Source organism: Ranitomeya variabilis, chromosome 4, assembly GCF_051348905.1.
Source record: "Ranitomeya variabilis isolate aRanVar5 chromosome 4, aRanVar5.hap1, whole genome shotgun sequence".
NCBI lineage: Eukaryota > Metazoa > Chordata > Amphibia > Anura > Dendrobatidae > Ranitomeya > Ranitomeya variabilis.
In genome coordinates this window covers 696103733-696122671 of record NC_135235.1, presented here as the reverse complement: position 1 = coordinate 696122671, position 18939 = coordinate 696103733, and the positions used below count along the sequence as shown (strand labels likewise).

At 43.9% G+C, this 18939-nt stretch overlaps 1 protein-coding gene across 1 annotated transcript in view; it reads left to right on the top strand.

Annotated features, from left to right (window-relative positions):
- LOC143767688 (uncharacterized) overlaps nt 1-18092 on the top strand; it is a 68078-nt gene extending 49986 nt beyond the window's left edge. Inside the window, exon 7 of the mRNA XM_077256173.1 lies at nt 12093-18092. Within this exon, the coding sequence (XP_077112288.1) occupies nt 12093-13216 (1124 nt within the window). The 3' untranslated portion in view covers nt 13217-18092. The remainder of the gene's footprint in view (nt 1-12092) is intronic.
- The last annotated feature ends 847 nt before the right edge of the window (nt 18093-18939 follow it).

Below are 18939 nucleotides of genomic sequence, written 5' to 3'. Positions count from 1 at the left end.
GGACATGGATGACTTTGAGGACTGCAAAACTTTGAGGACTGCACCAAGATGGTGAGCGGCGATGAAGCCATAATTAGTGTCGCCATCCCGCTTCTCTGCATTATGAAAACGTCTCTGCCCACAATTATGGAGGATGCATTGCAGGCCGAGGATGAGGACATGGAGCAAGGACCCATACAGGGTGATTACACTCAGCCTAGCCTCATGTCTTCCCAACGTGGATTGGTAGACAATGAGGAGAAACATAACTTTTACTGATAATACATAGATAAAAGTCGAAACAATGTCACCCAAAGTGCTATAAAAGCATGGGGTAAGGTCCACACCATGAGACCTACAAAACCCCCGGTAGGATTAAAAAAACTCCTCCTGCAGAGGCACTTGCGGAATTAAAGCAGACCAAAGTATGATTCAAACCAAAACTGCCAGAATCATATTCATATGAATGGCAGAGCAAAGCTCCATACAAATGGTTGGGGGCTACCGGTAAGCTATCCCCAGAGCTCCCGCCCTTACAAGGGCAGTCCACATCTACCCCTGTCACTACATGCCCTGCACTCTCCCTGTGGTCAGTCCCGACGCGTTTCCTCCAATCAGGGGACCTGATTGTGTAGAGAGATCTCTCTACACAAGCAGGGAGCTCTGGGGATAGCTTAACCGGTAGCCCCCATAGGGAATGACAGGGGATTGTCATCTCTCTTCATCAAGTCCCGGATTACTCCATGACCAGAGGTCTTCCGGTGCTCCTGCTCATTCATGTTGGAATCGGTGAGATTGTTCCTTTTCCATTTCACCTTAACAATTATTAGTAACGCCATTTTGTAGGTGCTATATTTTGTTATTGAGTGATGATTGTTTACATGCAACCATTTGTATGGAGCTTTGCTCTGCCATTCATATGAATATGATTCTGGCAGTTTTGGTTTGAATCATACTTTGGTCTGCTTTAATTCCGCAAGTGCCTCTGCAGGCGGAGTTTTTTTAATCCTACCGGGGGTTTTGTAGGTCTCATGGTGTGGACCTTACCCCATGCTTTTATAGCACTTTGGATGATATTGTTTCGACTTTTATCTATGTATTATCAGTAAAAGTTATGTTTTATTTCCACTTTATGCTGTATTTTCTGATATTGTTTAGTGGTTTCATCTGTTGAATTTATAAATTAAGTACAGATTGTGCTATTTTCGTAGACAATGAGGAGGAAGAACAGGAGCTACTTTCATGCGCTATAGACGGTACTACAAGCACAGCTGTCATACCATCTGTCCAGCGGGGATGGCCTGAGGACAGGGGGAGGATAGCATGGTCAGTTGTCCTGTTATTGAGAACACGGAAGTCTTGCCTGTTAGCAGTCTGGCACGCATGGCTGACTTTATGTGGCACTGCCTTTCACGTGACCCTCGCATTATTAAAATTTTTGGTGACACTCATTACTGGTTGGTGACATTTCTAGACCCATGCTACAAGGAGAACTTTCAATCTCTTATTCCAGAGGCAGACAGGTATACTAAAATGTTGCAGTACCAGAGGGCCCTTGTAGCGGAATTGCTTAAATTCCCATGTGAGAACGCTGGCAGCAGATGTCAGAGTTTGTTGTACAACCAAGGAGTCCAAGCGAGAGAGACAGAAGTACAATCCAGCTCAGGCAGGGGAACAACGGCAAAGTTCTGGGACAGTTTTCTCAGACCCTCCCATTGTGCCGGCACAGAGGCAAGGGGTGCTGTCACAAGAAGTGCAATGTTTGGGAAGATGCTGAGGGAGTACCTTGCAGAGCGTACAAACGTCCTCCGGGATTCCTCTGTGCCTTTTAATTATTGGGTATCCAAGCTAGACACGGGCATGAAGTTTCTCTCTACGCCTTGGAGGTCCTGGCTTGCCCTGCTGCTAGCGTTCTGTCAGAGCGGGTTTTTAGTGCCGCTGGGGGAATTATAACAGATAAGCGCATCCGCCTGTCATTTGAAAATGCTGCCAGGCTGACTCTTATAAAAATGAACAAGGGCTGGATTGGGCAAGACTTCTGTACACCACCAAGTGAAAACAGCGAAACATAACCTATAATTGTCTTTATGGTGGAGTTGTGTTCTCATGCACCTCTTCACAACCACACATGGGTATGCACTTCCAGATTTGGTCTGTTTGGTGATCTCCTCCTCCTTATCCTTGTCCTCATCCTCATCATCCACAACCATAAAAACACCAGGGTGAATGGATTCCGTGATGGTAAAGTCCCTAATTTTTGGGTAAAAGGGTATTTTTATGATGCCTGTTACAAATTGGAAAACAAAACAAATGTTACTCCCCTAGGGGGAAATGTCACAAAAATGAGATGTACGCCTATTCTTCCCATTTATTCCTATACTAGATGGGCGCGACCAATCACTGAATCGGTGTTTAAATCCGGCGGCAATGTCGCTGATTGGTCGCGCAGGGCCGGGCGCGACCAGTCAGCCAAGCAGTGGGTTAGGGTTAGAACAGCCCCTCTCGTCCTGCAGCTCTGCCGCCTACATTCTTGTGAGTGTCGCTGCTGCCTGTTGGCCGCCATGTTGCGGCAGTGAGGGGACGCTTGTCCCGCAAAGTGGCCGCTCGTCTGCTCGGTCCCTGCTGTCGGCCGCTCTCCGCCATGATGAGAAGGTCGGTATTGCGGCACTGTTGGGCCTCGTACACAACAGGAGCAGCCCCTGTCCTCCCGCAGCGCTGCCACCTGCATCACACTGTGACTGCGCCTGTCGCTGATTGGTCTCGCCAGCCATCCGTGACCAATCAGCGACGCGGCATTTCCATTACAGACAAACAGACGGAAATGGACCTTAGATGATTATATATATATATATTCTAGATGGTGGCCAGATTCTAACGTATCGGGTATTCTAGAATATGCATGTCCACATAGTATATTGCACAGCCCACATAGTATATTGCACAGCCCACATAGTATATTGCACAGCCCACATAGTATATTGCACAGCCCACATAGTATATTGCACAGCCCACATAGTATATTGCCCAGCCACGTAGTATATTGCCCAACCACGTAGTATATTGCCCAGCCACGTAGTATATTGCCCAGTGACGTAGTATACAGCACAAAGCCACGTAGTATATTGCCCAGTTACGTAGTATACGGCACAGAGCCAAGTAGTATATTGCACAGCGACGTAGTATATTGCACAGCGACGTAGTATATTGGCCAGTCATGTAGTATATTGCCCAGCTACGTAGTATATTGCCCAGCCACGTATGTCACAGGTTAAAAAATAAACATATACTCACCTTCTGAGGGTGCCTTGTAGTAGTTCTTTCGCCTGTGTGCGGTGCAGGCGGCAGCTTCCGGTCGCAGGGTGTGATGACGTCGCGGTCACATGACCGTTACGTCACGGCAGGTCCTTCTCGCGCAGACGCGCAGGACCTGTGATGACGTCGCGATCACATGACCGTGACGTCATGGCAGGTCCTTCTCACAGACCATCCTTGCCACCGGAACCTGACGCTTGCATGGAGCGGTCACCGGAGCGTCACGAGGAGCGGGAAAGGCGGCGGATGGTGAGTATATTATGATTTTTTATTTTTTTTATTATTTTTAACATTAGATGTTTTTACTATTGACGCTGCATAGGCAGCATCAATACTAAAAACGTGATCACACGGTTAATAGCGGCGGTCCGTTACCGCTGGCATTAACCCTGTGTGAGCGGTGACTGCGGGGAGTATGGAGCGGGTGCCGGGGACTGACTGCAGGGGAGTAGGGAGGGACTAATCGGACTGTGGCCATCACTGATTGGTCGCTGCAGCCATGACAGGCAGCTGGCGAGACCAATCAGCGACTTGGATTCCATGACAGACAGAGGCCGCGACCAATGAATATCCGTGACAGACAGAAGGACAGACAGACAAACGGAAATGACCCTTAGACAATTATATAGTAGATAGATTTTCCTGTTTTCCTATATGTGGTCAGTCCCCTAATAAGGTAATGTATACCTCTACAATAGAAAATTATTCAAATACTTTTATGTTATCTTTTTATTTATGTCCCTGAGCTGTTGCTAGGGACAAACATATCTCGTTAGACACATTCTGGCTTCATATTTATGAACCTGTGTTTGCCCCTCCCTTTTGTTATTTTCTTTCATAGGTGGATTCACATTTTTTGTTTTTCTTTGATTTCAGTATGATTTATGTTATGTCTCCTCATTGTCCACCACTACATCACCCGGTTTAACTTGTTCTGTGCTGCTACACCAGTGCAATTTTTGGCAAGGGTGTCTATGATGCCCATAAAATCATTTTTAAAAATTTTACCCCAATGGGGAAGTGTTTGGCAGCCCATGCACTTTGTGTATGGGCATTACAAGTCTAGGAGACCTGCTCCTTAACATTGTGCCTAATTTTAATAAGGACTTCATCAATGTCTCATCATTCTCTACCACTACATCAACAGGGCTAACGGGTTCTGTGCTGCTACAGCCAGTCCAATTTTTGGCAAGGGTGTCTGATGCCCATGAAATCTTTTTTCAAAATTTTACCCCAATGGGGATATGTTTGGCAGCCCATGCACTTAGTGTATGGGCATTACAAGTCTAGGAGGCCCGCTCCTTAACATTGTGCCTAGTTTTTAATAATGCCATCCTCCACATGTCATCATTCGCCGCCACTAGGAACACCATGGTGAACGTGTTGTATGCTGCTACAGTCATTCAGTTTTTGGGCAAGGGTGTCCGATACCCATAAATAATTTTTTAAAACTGTAACCCCTATGGGGAAATGTTTGGCAGCCCATGCTCTTAGTGTATGGGCTTTACAAGTTAGGAGACACGCTCCTTTACATTTGGCCTAGTTTTGTATTGAGCCCTTTATCTTATGTCTCCTCATTCTCCACCACTAGATCACGAGGTTTAACGTGTTCTGTGCTGCGACATCAGTGCAATTTTTGGCAAGGGTGTCTATGATGCCCATAAAATATTTTATGCACTTCGTGTATGGGCATTAAAAGTCTAGGAGACTGTTATGATCCTAGTGGCAAGGATTGCAAGTCTGACTAGCTAAGTAACTAAACCGACGACTAGCTCTGGGGAAGTGGTAACTGGATTGACCGCAACCTGATCCTATCCGCACACAACTATAGGTAGCCGTGGAACGTTACCTGAAAATCCTAGACGTCTCTTCATGGCCTGAGAAACTGACTATTCCTAGAGGGAAAGTAAAGTCCTCACTTGCCTCAGAGAAATGACCCCAAAGATATAGAAAAGCCCCCCACAAATATTAACGGTGAGTTAAGGGGAAAGCACAAACGCAGAGATGAAATAGATTTAACAAATGAGGCCCGCTAACTCTAGATAGCAGAAAATAGGAAGGGAACTGTGCGGTCAATAGAAAACCCTATTTAAAATATCCACGCAGAGATTGCTCGAGCCCCCGCACCAACTAACGGTGCGGGGGAAGCAACTCCGTACCCCAGAGCTTACCAGCAGCAAGAAATCACATATTAGCAAACTGGACTAAACTCATCATACACAGAAATCATATTGCAGACTGATGAGCAAAAAATAATCAAACAGAAACTTAGCTTCTCATGAAGAGACTGAAAACGAAGATAGTCAGGAGTAATCAGAATAGCACTGAGTACATCGACAGCCGGCAACAAGTGGAGGTGTAGCAGAGCTAAATAGGAACCTCCCTAGTGCATAACGAGGCAGCTGATCCAGCCACAGACCCGCAGGATAACAAACAAAGCCACCAGGGGGAGCCCAAAAACAAAACTCACACAATACCACCTGTGACCACAAGAGGGAGCCCGAAAACAGAGTTCACAACAGGAGACCTGCTGCTTAACATTGGGCCTAGTTTTAGTAAGGCCTTCATCAATGTTTCCTCATTCTCCACCACTACATCAACAGGGTGTAGCATTTCGCCTACTACGTGTCTGGTGGAACACTCGCTTGGCAGCGATATAAGTGCACACGGGTACAGTTTTTAACACACAGCAGGCAATCCAGTTTATTTAAATTCAGCATAAACCAGATAGAGTACAGTCTGTTTCATTGCATGCACGAAATATTATAGGACATCAGTCAGTTCCTATAGCAAATACACCTCTCTGCCTTTCTTACAACCTCTTTGTCTGAGGTTACCTTCCAGGAGCTCCTGCTCCACAGGCTGGCTCCTCGTCAGTCCAAGGTCCTCAACACAGGTGACCTGTCCGGGTGCTATTCATGTCCCACCACGTGCTCTTCAGGGAGACAGCACTTCCAGCACCTAGGCTTCCAGGACCTTCCAGCACAGAACCATTCAGGTCCACACTCGGAGACCATATGACCCACACCCTGGTCACATTACATACTTGTAACCACTCCCATAGGTGGGAGTTGTGTGTGTGGCTTGTTTGACCCACCCATCTCTCATAACTAGCCCTGTCGGTCTCCCTTGTCAACACAATTTACTTGTAGGACTACAGGTCCCAGAACATCCTTACTTCAGGCTGACAGTGCACAGTGTCTTCCTCTGCGACACACATACCGGCCATTCACAATAACGCCATACTTAATCACCACAGTTATGCCTGTGACTGCCATGCATTCCTATGGCCTCAATACGCCTCCATGCGTATTCTGGGGAGACCATGCAGCGACCCCTACCTGTAACAGGGGTCACTGCACGACAAGGGTTTAACGGGTTCTGTGCTGTACAGCCAGTCCAATTTTTGGAAAGGGTGTCTGTGATGGCCATAAAATATTTTCTTAAAAATGTACCCCCCATGGGGAAATAGTTGGACAATTTTAGTACTCCAAATGTTTTATTTTAGTGTCATAGCCTACTTATGGACACAATTTTGGTGGGCCAAAAAAAACCAACACATTTTGATCACTCTGTTATCTCCCTCAGACACACGATGTATCTGTGGTGCCCAAATCCTTCCTTTGCAGGCATACATTGCATTTTTTGGTCTGCTAGACTGATACCCTTGGTGTATACAGTATTTGGTGGTTTTGAAAATTTTACAAAATACTTTCCACATATTGAAACAGTCTGTTATCTCAGTCCGACGGCCATTTTATGTGTGGTCTAAAAATAGTTTTTTGTCATGCATACATTCCAATTTTTGGTCTTTCTAATACCCTTGGTCTATATGTTATCTTGGTTAAAACAAAAAAAATGTTTACAGTGTGGTAGTTCCGTGACACACTTCATCTATCTGTGGGCTACAAAGTATTCTTTTGAGGCTTCCATTCTCCTGTTTTTTGCTGTGTTACCCTAGCTCAAAACAGTAAACACTATTTTGTTATGATTTTTTTTTTTTAAATTTACCCCCCATGGGGAAATGTTGGTCAGCCCATACACTTAGTGTATGGGCAGTACAAGTCTAGGAGACACGCTCCTTAGTAATGGGACAGTTTTGGTTAGGAGGCCCTCCTCCATGTTTCTTCCAAGGGGGGATTGGGGTGCATGCAAATTTGGGTCAAGGCGGCCGTTGCATTCAATGCATAACGAACCTGTATGGCAGGACCAACTGAAGACTGTGAACTGGGTTTTCCAGTATCTGGCTTCAAAGGCTTATTGGGGTGCATATGACTTGATAGCAGGGCAGGCCTTGCATTCAATGAAACATTTTTTTCAGGAGGCCCTCCTGTACCTCTCATGAAAGGGGTATTGGGGCGCGTTGTAATTCTTGGCAGCCTAGTCACTCGTTGCATAGACAATAACAGCATAGGAGACCCACTGTTTCACAATGTCCCTTTAAGAATATTAATGCAAACTCATGCACCTCTAAAAAATAAGCTTTGTGACTTTAATAGTCCCTCCTTCATAAATGAAACAAGATGTCTCCTTATGTGTCACACCACATGGCCAGCTAGGGTTGTTAAATGTTACAATGACATTTCCAAGTGAATGCATTTGTATTGGTTGAAAGCAATGTTAAAGCTGAAAAAAAGCATCAAAAACGTTGCGTCAGAACATAGCCCAAGTGGTGGAGGAACATTTTGGTCTGGGGTTAATTATTTTGCCTTATATACAAGTCATTACCCTAGAAAGGATGTACCTTAACATATTTCCCAGCAAAATCCATTTTGGTTTAGTTTTTGTATGTTTTTTGGTGCACCTGTAAAAATGGCGTGAAACTCTGACAACATTGCTTACAGCTGGGAACTAGGAGACAGAAATGCTTCCATGGGCGATCCCCATGATGATCCTGTGTCATTTGAGCAGTGTTTCCATAATTTTCAGACGTTTTTAGACCTTAAAAGGACCCCCGGGTGGGATTGCGGTAAGAATACTCGGGTTTCCTATAGACTTACATTGGGCTCGTTGCTTGGGTCGAGTACCCAAGTATTCCAATTTGTTCGACCCGAGCAACGATCACCCGAGCATTTTAGTGCTTGCTCATCACTAGTAATCACAGAACCACATAAAGCCCCGCCCACAGGCTGCCCACAGCCCCATCCCGAAGCATGAGAATCTCTTTAACTGAAAACTACAAATACAGATTAACAACAACCAAATAGTCAGGTAGCTGGGTCAGAACCAGAAGGACAGAATACAGAATCAGAAGATACAAGAGTATTTAGTAAACGGGCCACGGTCACAACAGGACACAAATACACAAGTCGCGAGCTGAGCACAGAGGCCTGAACCAGAAGAGAATAATGCTGTATCTGGCAGATTCCGGCAATATGCTTTGACCTTTAGTAGGGTGTGGTACTTTCCAATTGGCTGAAGTAGGGAGCAGATTACTCCAGCTGGAACAGATCCCAGATGAGATCGGACACACCATATGCAGAAGCCCTAATATAACCAAATGACAGAAAATGTGAATAGTCAAACTCTCCAAAAAGTGATTCCATTTTATAAATTAATTCACTGATGGTTATAATCTATAGGAGAAGTGAATATTTTGACTCCACAGCCACTTTCCGGAAATTAACATTCAGTGGATATAATCCCCAGCTGGTATGCTCATCCACCCAGCTCTTCTGCTTTGCCTGTCTATATGAAGTGCATATAATCCCCACATGCTATGTCACTCTACTTTACACACAGACTCTTACCTCTGCTCCTAGTATTCACATGGTATGTCTTTCAACTAACCCCAGCTTTATCCCAGTGTTATTTATGACTTTGTTTACTTTGGCTTGATTATATGCATCTGGTCCACTCAAATTCTCTGACCAAGATGAATAGAGAAACTCCTCTCTGCTTCATAGCTCAAGTCTGCCAAGACTTTAGGCTTCAGTGTGTATCCTATAAGTGTATCATATATATGTGAAGACCAGAATTAAAACCAGAAGGGAACTGAAGGTAACTGGACACAATCACTGTAAACAATGTTTCTGTTTGTTTTCACTCTCACGCCTATAATCCTTCACTTTCTGCTAACTTCCCTAATCCCTACTCCTAGTAAGGAACTGTTCATCTCTTCTTCAGTCCTCCCCATACATCTTACCTCATCCTCAGAACTGTTCCTCAACATTCAATCCTCTGTCTCCAAACACAGACACCCACCTCATGCCCTCTCCTGCTTCCACCTGCTAACACTTTTTCTCTGCTCCTTCTCACTGCTGGTGATATCTATCCAAATCCTGGTCCTCCTCACTACATCACTCACAGTCATTTCTACCTCCCATCCACACTCTATCACAAATTTCCGTAACCTCTATAACCTTATGTCCATTGTCCCAGCCCCCGCCTCCCCAGTCCCACTAACAGGAGCTCTGTGGAACGCTCACTCTGTCAGCAACAAGCTTTCCTACATCCATGATCTTTTTGCTACTACCAAACTTTCTTTCCTCGCCGTCATCGAAACCTGGCTAACCCCTTCTGACACAGCCCCTCCTGCTGCACTTCCATATGGTGGATTCCACCTTTCTCGCACACCTCGCCCCAGCAGCAAGCATGGTGGAGGAGTTGGTTTTCTCCTGTCAGATAACTGCTTCTTCACCCCAAATCCAATTACCACCCTCTGTTACCCTCCCTTCCTTTGAGGTGAATTCTGTGCGCATCTACTCCCCCTCCAACCTCCAAATGGCTGTCATTTACCACCCCCAGGGCCAGCCACCACCTTTTACCACTTCACCACCTGGCTACTTCATTTCCTCTCCGCTGACATCACCACTATCATCTTGGGTGACTTCAACATCCCCATTGACACTTCCCTCTCAGCTGTCACTAAGCTTCTATCTCTCACTTTCTCCTTCTGCCTCACTCAATGGTCATCTACAGCCACTCACAAAGATGGCCACACACTGGACCTCATCTTCACCTGCTTCTGCTCCCTATCTAACCTCTTTAACTCACTTCTTCCTGACCACAACCTACTCACATTCTCTTCCCTCTCCACTCCTTGTCTACAACCCACAAACTTGCACACCCTCGCAGAAATCTTAAATACATCGATCTACACTCACTTTCTGAATGCCTTCTCCCTCTTACAGAAATAAGTTCCCTACACAATGCGGATACCGCTGCCGCTCTATATAACACCACAATAGCTGTAACTTTGGAATCTGTTGCCCCTCTCCCACATACCAAAGCTCGCAAAATCAATGTCAGTTTCGCCATTTCATCCTTCTTCTCTGCTTGATTTCTAAAACTTTAACATGGACAAAACAGAATTCATCATCTTTCCCCCATCTCACGCAACCCCCCCCCAACGAACCTATCCATTACAGTAAACGGCTGCCCACTATCCCCAGTCCCACAAGCTCGCTGCCTTAGGGTAATTCTTGACACTGAACTCTCCTTCAAACCACATATCCAAGCCCTTTCCACTTCCTGCCGCCTTCAACTCAAAAATATTTCACGGATCCGTACATTCCTAAACCAAGAGTTTGCAAAAACCCTAGTCCATGCCCTCATCATCTCCCGCCTTGACTACTGCAACCTCCTGCTCTGTGGCCTCCCCTCGAACACTCTTTCACCCCTCCAATCTATTCTAAACTCTGCTGACCAACTAATCCACCTGTACCCCCCCATTTTCCAGCCTCTCCCCTCTGTCAATCCTTTCACTGGCTCCCCATTGCCCAGAGACTCCAGTACAAAACCCTAACCATGACATACAAAGCTATCCACAATCTGTCTCCTCCATACATCTGTGACCTCGTCTCCCGGAACTTACCTGCACGCAACCTCCAATCCTCAAAAGATCTCCTTCTCTACTCCCCTCTTATTTCCTCTTCCCACAATCGCATACAAAATTTCTCTCGTGCATCACCCCTACTCTGGAACTCTCTACCACAACATATCAGACTCTCGCCTACCATCAAAACCTTTAAAAAGAACATGAAGACCTACCTCTATCGACAAGCCTACAACCTGCAGTAACCACCGATCGACCAAACCACTGCACAACCAGCTCTACCCTCACCTATTGTATCCTCACCCATCCCTTGTAGATTGTGAGCCCTCGTGGGCAGGGTCCTCTCTCCTACTGTACCAGTCATGACTTGTATTGTTTAAGATTATTGTACTTGTTTTTATTATGTATAACCCTCCTCACATGTAAACCGCCATGGAATAAATGGCGCTATAATAATGTTGGAGAGTGAAAACATTTGCACATTTGTCATTTTATTACCCAACACATAGTGCCCAGATTGTGCTCCAAGAGACACACACTGTAAATGAAGTGGATTGTTCTCACTATAAGATTGCTAAATACAGGGATAATAAATGTTTGGCCACACTGCAAGACTCAGAAGTGAGAGGAATTTTGCTGCATTGGTTTGTAGAAACCTTGTTGCTTTTCAACAGCCTTTGAGCCACTAATAGTGTGGGAACCTCTGTTTTTCCATTGACAGATGATTGACCTTAGTGGGGACTTGTTTTTTGTGAGATGAGAATTGGTATTATTTTCGCCTACATAACATTGATAGATTTCTTTTTATTCGATATTTGGGAGGCAGAATGAACAAACAGTTGAACGCTACGCTTTACTGGTTCATCCAATAAGGTTTTCTATTAGACTGTGAGCGGTCATTGTCTTGGTAAATAATTAAAGTTTTTTACATAGTTGCTTTTTTTATGGACAGTTTAATTAGAAATGTTCAAAAATATAAAACTCAAGGATATTTTATTAAAAAAATAATTGTTTTTTATCTTAGCAGATGACTGTACCAGGAGATCAGAGGGACAGCTGACATCTTCAGTTTTTAAATCTGATGATATTGAGATCCTACAAGTTACAACTGAAGTGATTGCTATTCCTCCAGATATACAATCATCCATTCACAGCAAAGATCTGTCATCTGATCCTATGAAACGGGTCCCATCTTCTGATTCATTACCGACTACTAAGGAAAATCAAAGTCCCAAAAGTGGCATTAAAAAACAAGCTGATCCTAAAGCAAAGAAGTTATTTTCATGTTCAGAATGTGGGAAATATTTTACACAGAAATCACATCTTCTTAACCATCAGAGAACTCACACAGTGGAGAAGCCTTTTACCTGTTCAGAATGTGGGAAATGTTTTAACTTTAAATCTGTTCTTGATATCCACAAGAGAACTCACACAGGGGAGAAGCCTTTTTCCTGTTCGGAATGTGGGAAATGTTTTAACTGGAAATCTGTTCTTGATATCCACAAGAGAACTCACACAGGGGAGAAACCTTTTTCTTGTTCAGAATGTGGGAAATGTTTTGCACGTAAATCATGTTTTGTTAACCACCAGAGCACTCACACAGGGGAGAAACCTTTTTCATGTTTAGAATGTGGGAAATGTTTTGGACGTAAATCATATTTTGATAACCACCAGAGAGCTCACACAGGGGAGAAACCTTTTTCATGTTCAGAATGTGGGAAATGTTTTGCACGTAAATCACATTTTGTTCAGCACCAGATAGCTCACACAGGGAAGAAGCCTTTTTCATGTTCTGAATGTGGGAAATGTTTTAACCGGAAATCTGTTCTTAATAGCCACCACAAAACTCACACAGGAGAGAAACCTTTTTCATGTTCAGAATGTGGGGAATGTTTTGCACGTAAATCAAATCTTGTTAACCACCACAGAACTCACACAGGGGAGAGGCCTTTTTCCTGTTCAGAATGTGGGAAATGTTTTAGCTGGAAATCGGTTCTTGTTAGCCACCAGAGAACTCACTCAGGGGAGAAGCCTTTTTCCTGTTCAGAATGTGGGAAATGTTTTAACCAGAAATCGGATTTTGTTATACACCAGAGAACCCACACAGGAGAGAATCCTTTTTCCTGCTTATATTGGCCTGCCATCTAGATGTAGCAGAGCTGAACCTGTGATGGGACTAATGTGTTAAAAGAATCTCTGCGGAAAGGTAAGGATGAGGAACTTTGTTGTTGTGTTTTTGTTTTGTTTTTTACCTCTTTTGCAGATGACAATGGCATCAGGGGAATGAGCGAGGTTGTAAGTATGGTTTAATTAAGAATATTAAAGGAGTATGTCTTTCTTTCAATTAAAGGACTTTTTCTAAGTGTCTGTTTTCTTACAATGTGACTATGGGGTTAGTAATGGGGGTGTCTTATTGTCGCCTCTTCATTACGAACCTTGGGGCTTGATGTCACCAGACAATACAAAGGTGACATCAACCCCCCAACTATTACCCCACTTGCCATCACTACAGGGCAAGTGGGAAGACCGAGGCTAAGTGCCAGAAATGGCGCATGTTAAAGAAGCGTCACTTCTGGGGTGGCTGAGAGCTGTTTTTAGCCTTGGGGGGGAGTATCCATAGCCCTTTCCTAGGCTAATAATATCAGCCCAGAGCTGTCTGCATAGCCTTTGCTGGTTATTAAATATAGGGGACCCCACATCATTTTTTGTGGAGTGTCCCATTTTAATAGCCAGTAAAGGTAAGTATACAGTTGTGAGCTGATATTAACAGCCTGGGATGCTTCATGGGTATGGGTATTATCAGCCGCCGTCTTTCCCGGTTCCGAAAATTGTGTCGGAGCTCACATCATTTTTTTTTTCCCCAAAATATTCTTTTATTTAATTCATGTACAGTAATTTGCACACACACTGTACTGATTGTATTTGAAACTGACATCTATATATCTGCCTATTCTATTTGTGTTTACTGTATGTAATCCATCTCTTCTATCCTGTCGGCTCCGGCAGTGATTTCACAGAACCCAGCAGATGCATTACCAGCTTCATTTCTATCTATCCATGCAATATAAAGCGATGTGTAAATTACAGAGAATTGCTGTATGTAAAAGCTCATGTTAAAATCGAAATGCAATCAAACTGCATTTGGATGTCCAACGGATGCTAGGTGTGAGTTATCAGAATGCACTCGCATTACACTCCTGCGACTCTCGGCAGGGAGACTCGGACTGATTTTTCACATATTAAGTGTGACTCCAGCCTAACAAGGAACTCCTCATTGTCTGAAATCACATTGATCACATAAATATAGATTATATTGATAATATAAATATATACAGTGAGTATGGTAAGTATTCAGACCCCTTTAATTTTTTCAATTTGTTTCATTGCAGCCATTTGGTAAATTTAAAAAAGTTTTTTTTTTCACATTACTGTACACTCTGCTCCCAATCTTGACTGGAAAAAACAGAAATGTAGAAATTTTTGCAAATGTCTTCAAAAAGATAAACTGAAATATTACATGGTCATAAGTATTCAGACTCTTTGCTCAGACACTCATATTTAAGTCACATGCTGTCCATTTCCTTGTGATCCTCCTTGAGATGATTCTACTCCTTCACTGGAGTCCAACTGTGTTTAATTAAACTGATAGGACTTGATTTGTAAAGGCACACACCTGTCTATATAAGACCTCACAGCTCACAGTGCATATCAGATCAAATGAGAATCATGAGGTCAAAGGAACTGGCCAAGGAACTCAGGCAGAATTGTGGCAAGGCACAGATCTGGCCAAGGTTACAAAAGAATTTCTGCAGTACTGAAGGTTTCTAAGAGCACAGGGGCCTCCATAATTCTTAAATGGAAGAAGTTTTGGACCACCAGAAGTCTTCTTAGACCTGTCTGTCCAGCCAAAATGAGCAATCATGGGAGAAGGGCCTTGGTGAGCGAGGTAAAGAAGTATCCCAAGATCACTGTGGCTGAGCTCCAGAAATTCAGTAGGGAGACGGGAGAAAGTTCCACAAAGTCAACTATCACTGCAGCCCTCCACCAGTCGGGCCTTTAATGCAGAGTGGCCTGATGGAATCCTCTCCTCAGTGCAAGACATATGAAAGCCTACATAGCGTTTGCTAAAAAAACTCATGAAGGACTCCCCGACTATGAGAAATAAGATTTTCTGGTCTGATGAGACAAAGATAGACCTTTTTGGTGATAATTCTAAGCGGTATGTGTGCCCAATACAATCCCAACAGTGAAACATGGTTGTGGCAGTATCATGCTATGGGGGTGTTTTTCAGCTGCAGAGACAGGACGACTGGTTGCAATTGAAGGAAACGTGAATGCAGCCAAGTATAGAGATACAGTCATGGCCAAAAGTATTCACACCCCTGCAATTCTGTCAGATAATACTCAGTTTCTTCCTGAAAATGATTGCAAACACAAATTCTTTGGTATTATTATCTTCATTTAATTTGTCTTAAATGAAAAATCACAAAAATAATTGTCCTAAAGCAACATTGAGTATAATTCTACACCAAACATAAAAAGGGGGTGGACAAAAGCATTGGCACTGTTCGAAAAATCATGTGATGCTTCTCTAATTTGTGTAATTAACAGCACTTGTAACTTACCTGTGGCACCTAACAGGTGTTGGCAATAACTAAATTACACTTGCAGCCAGTTGACATGGATTAAAGTTGACTCAACCTCTGTCCTGTGTCCTTGTGTGTACCACATTGAGCATGGAGAAAAGAAAGAAGACCAAAGAACTGTCTGAGGACTTGAGAAACCAAATTGTGAGGAAGCATGAGCAATCTCAAGGCTACAAGTCCATCTCCAAAGACCTGAATGTTCCTGTGTCTACCGTGCACAGTGTCATCAAGAAGGCTCATGGCACTGTGGCTAACCTCCCTAGATGTGAACGGAACAGAAAAATTGACAAGAGATTTCAATGCAAGATTGTGCGGATGTTGGATAAAGAACCTTGACTAACATCCAAACAAGTTCAAGCTGCCCTGCAGTCCGAGGGTACAACAGTGTCAACCCGTACTATCAGTCGGTGTCTGAATGAAAAGGGACTGTATGGTAGGAGACCCAGGAAGACCCCACTTCTTACCCCGAGACATAAAAAAGCCAGGCTAGAGTTTGCCAAAACTTAACTGTAAAAGCCTAAAGCATTTTGGAAGAATGTTCTCTGGTCAGATGAGACAAAACTAGAGCTTTTGGGCAAAGGCATCAACATAGAGTTTACAGGAGAAAAAAAGGCATTCAAAGAAAAGAACACGGTCCCTACAGTCAAACATGGCGGAGGTTCCCTGATGTTTTGGGGTAGCTTTGCTGCCTCTGGCACTGGACTGCTTGACCGTGTGCATGGCATTATGAAGTCTGAAGACTACCATCAAATTTTGCCGCTTAATGTAGGGCCCAGTGTGAGAAAGCTGGGTCTCCCTCAGAGGTCATGGGTCTTCCAGCAGGACAATGACCCAAAACACACTTAAAAAAAAACACTAGAAAATGGTTTAAGAGAAAGCACTGAAGACTTCTAAGGTGGCCAGCAATGTCCAGACCTGAATCCCATAGAACACCTGTGGAGAGATCTAAAAATGGCAGTTTGGAGAAGGCACCCTTCAAATATAAGGGACCTGGAGCAGTTTGCCAAAGAAGAATGGTCTAAAATTCCAGCAGAGCATTGTAAGAAACTCATTGATGGTTACTGGAAGCGGTTGGTCGCAGTTATTTTGGCTAAAGGTTGTGCAACCAAGTATTAGGCTGAGGGTGCCAATACTGGGAAACAGAAACCTGTGAGACCCATAAAGGAAACAGGTTTCTGCTAATAACCAAGAAAAATTATCTTTCACAATTGGTGCAGAATCCAACCAGAGGAGCAGCACTTTTAGACCTAATACTATCTAATAGACCTGGCAGAATAACAAATCTGCAGGTGGTCGGGCATCTAGGAAATAGCGACCACAATATTGTACAGTTTCACCTGTCTTTCACTAGGGGGACTTGTCAGGGAGTCACAAAAACACTGAACTTTAGGAAGGCAAAGTTTGACCAGCTTAGAGATGCCCTTAATCTGGTAGACTGGGACAATATCCTCAGAAATAAGAATACAGATAATAAATGGAAAATGTTTAAGAACATCCTAAATAGGCACTGTAAGCGGTTTATACCTTGTGGAAATAAAAGGACTAGAAATAGGAAAAACCCAATGTGGCTAAACAAAGAAGTAAGACAGGCAATTAACAGTAAAAAGAAAGCATTTGCACTACTAAAGCAGGATGGCACCATTGAAGCTCTAAAAAACTATAGGGAGAAAAATACTTTATCTAAAAAAACTAATTAAAGCTGCCAAAAAGGAAACAGAGAAGCACATTGCTAAGGAGAGTAAAACTAATCCCAAACTGTTCTTCAACTATATCAATAGTAAAAGAATAAAAACTGAAAATGTAGGCCCCTTAAAAAATAGTGAGGAAAGAATGGTTGTAGATGACGAGGAAAAGGCTAACATATTAAACACCTTCTTCTCCACGGTATTCACGGTGGAAAATGAAATGCTAGGTGAAATCCCAAGAAACAATGAAAACCCTATATTAAGGGTCACCAATCTAACCCAAGAAGAGGTGTGAAACCGGCTAAATAAGATTAAAATAGATAAATCTCCGGGTCCGGATGGCATACACCCACGAGTACTAAGGGTACCGTCACACATTGAAATTTCCATCGCTACGACGTTACGATTCGTGACGTTCTAGCGATATCGTTACGATATCGCTGTGTCTGACACGCTACTGCGATCAGACACCCTGCTGAGAATCGTACGTCGTAGCAGATCGTTTGGAACTTTCTTTCGTCGCTTGATCACCCGCTGACATCGCTGGATCGTTGTGTGTGACAGCGATCCAGCGATGTCTTCGCTTGTAACCAGGGTAAACATCGGGTAACTAAGCGCAGGGCCGCGCTTAGTAACCCGATGTTTACCCTGGTTACAAGCGTAAACGTAAAAAAACAAACAGTACATACTCACCCGTCGGTGTCCTTCAGGTCCCTTGCCGTCTGCTTCCTGCTCTGAGTGCCGGCCGGAAAGTGAGAGCAGAGCGCAGCGGTGCTGCGCTCTGCTCTCACTGTACGGCTGCACTCAGAGCAGGAAGCAGACAGCAAGGGACCTGAAGGACACCGACGGGTGAGTATGTACTGTTTGTTTTTTTACGTTTACGCTTGTAACCAGGGTAAACATCGGGTTACTAAGCGCGGCCCTGCGCTTAGTTACCCGATGTTTACCCTGGTTACCCGGGGACTTCGGCATCGCTCCAGCGCCGTGATTGCAACGTGTGACCGCAGTCTACGACGCTGGAGCGATGATTATACGACGCTGCGACGTCACGAATCGTGCCGTCGCAGCGATGAAAATTTCAATGTGTGACGGTACCCTAAGAGAACTAAGTAATGTAATAGATAAACCATTATTTCTTATTTTTAGGGACTCTAGCGATGGGGTCTGTTCCGCAGGACTGGCGCATAGCAAATGTGGTGCCAATATTCAAAAAGGGCTCTAAAAGTGAACCTGGAAATTATAGGCCAGTAAGTCTAACCTCTACTGTTGGTAAAATATTTGAAGGGTTTCTGAAGGATGTTATTCTGGAGTATCTCAATGAGAATAATTGTTTAACTCCATATCAGCATGGATTTATGAGAAATCGCTCCTTTCAAACCAATCTAATCAGTTTTTATGAAGAGGTAAGCTATAGGCTGGACCACAGTGAGTCATTGGACGTGGTATATCTCGATTTTTCCAAAGCGTTTGATACCGTGCCGCACAAGAGGTTGGTACACAAAATGAGAATGCTTGGTCTGGGGGAAAATGTGTGTAAATG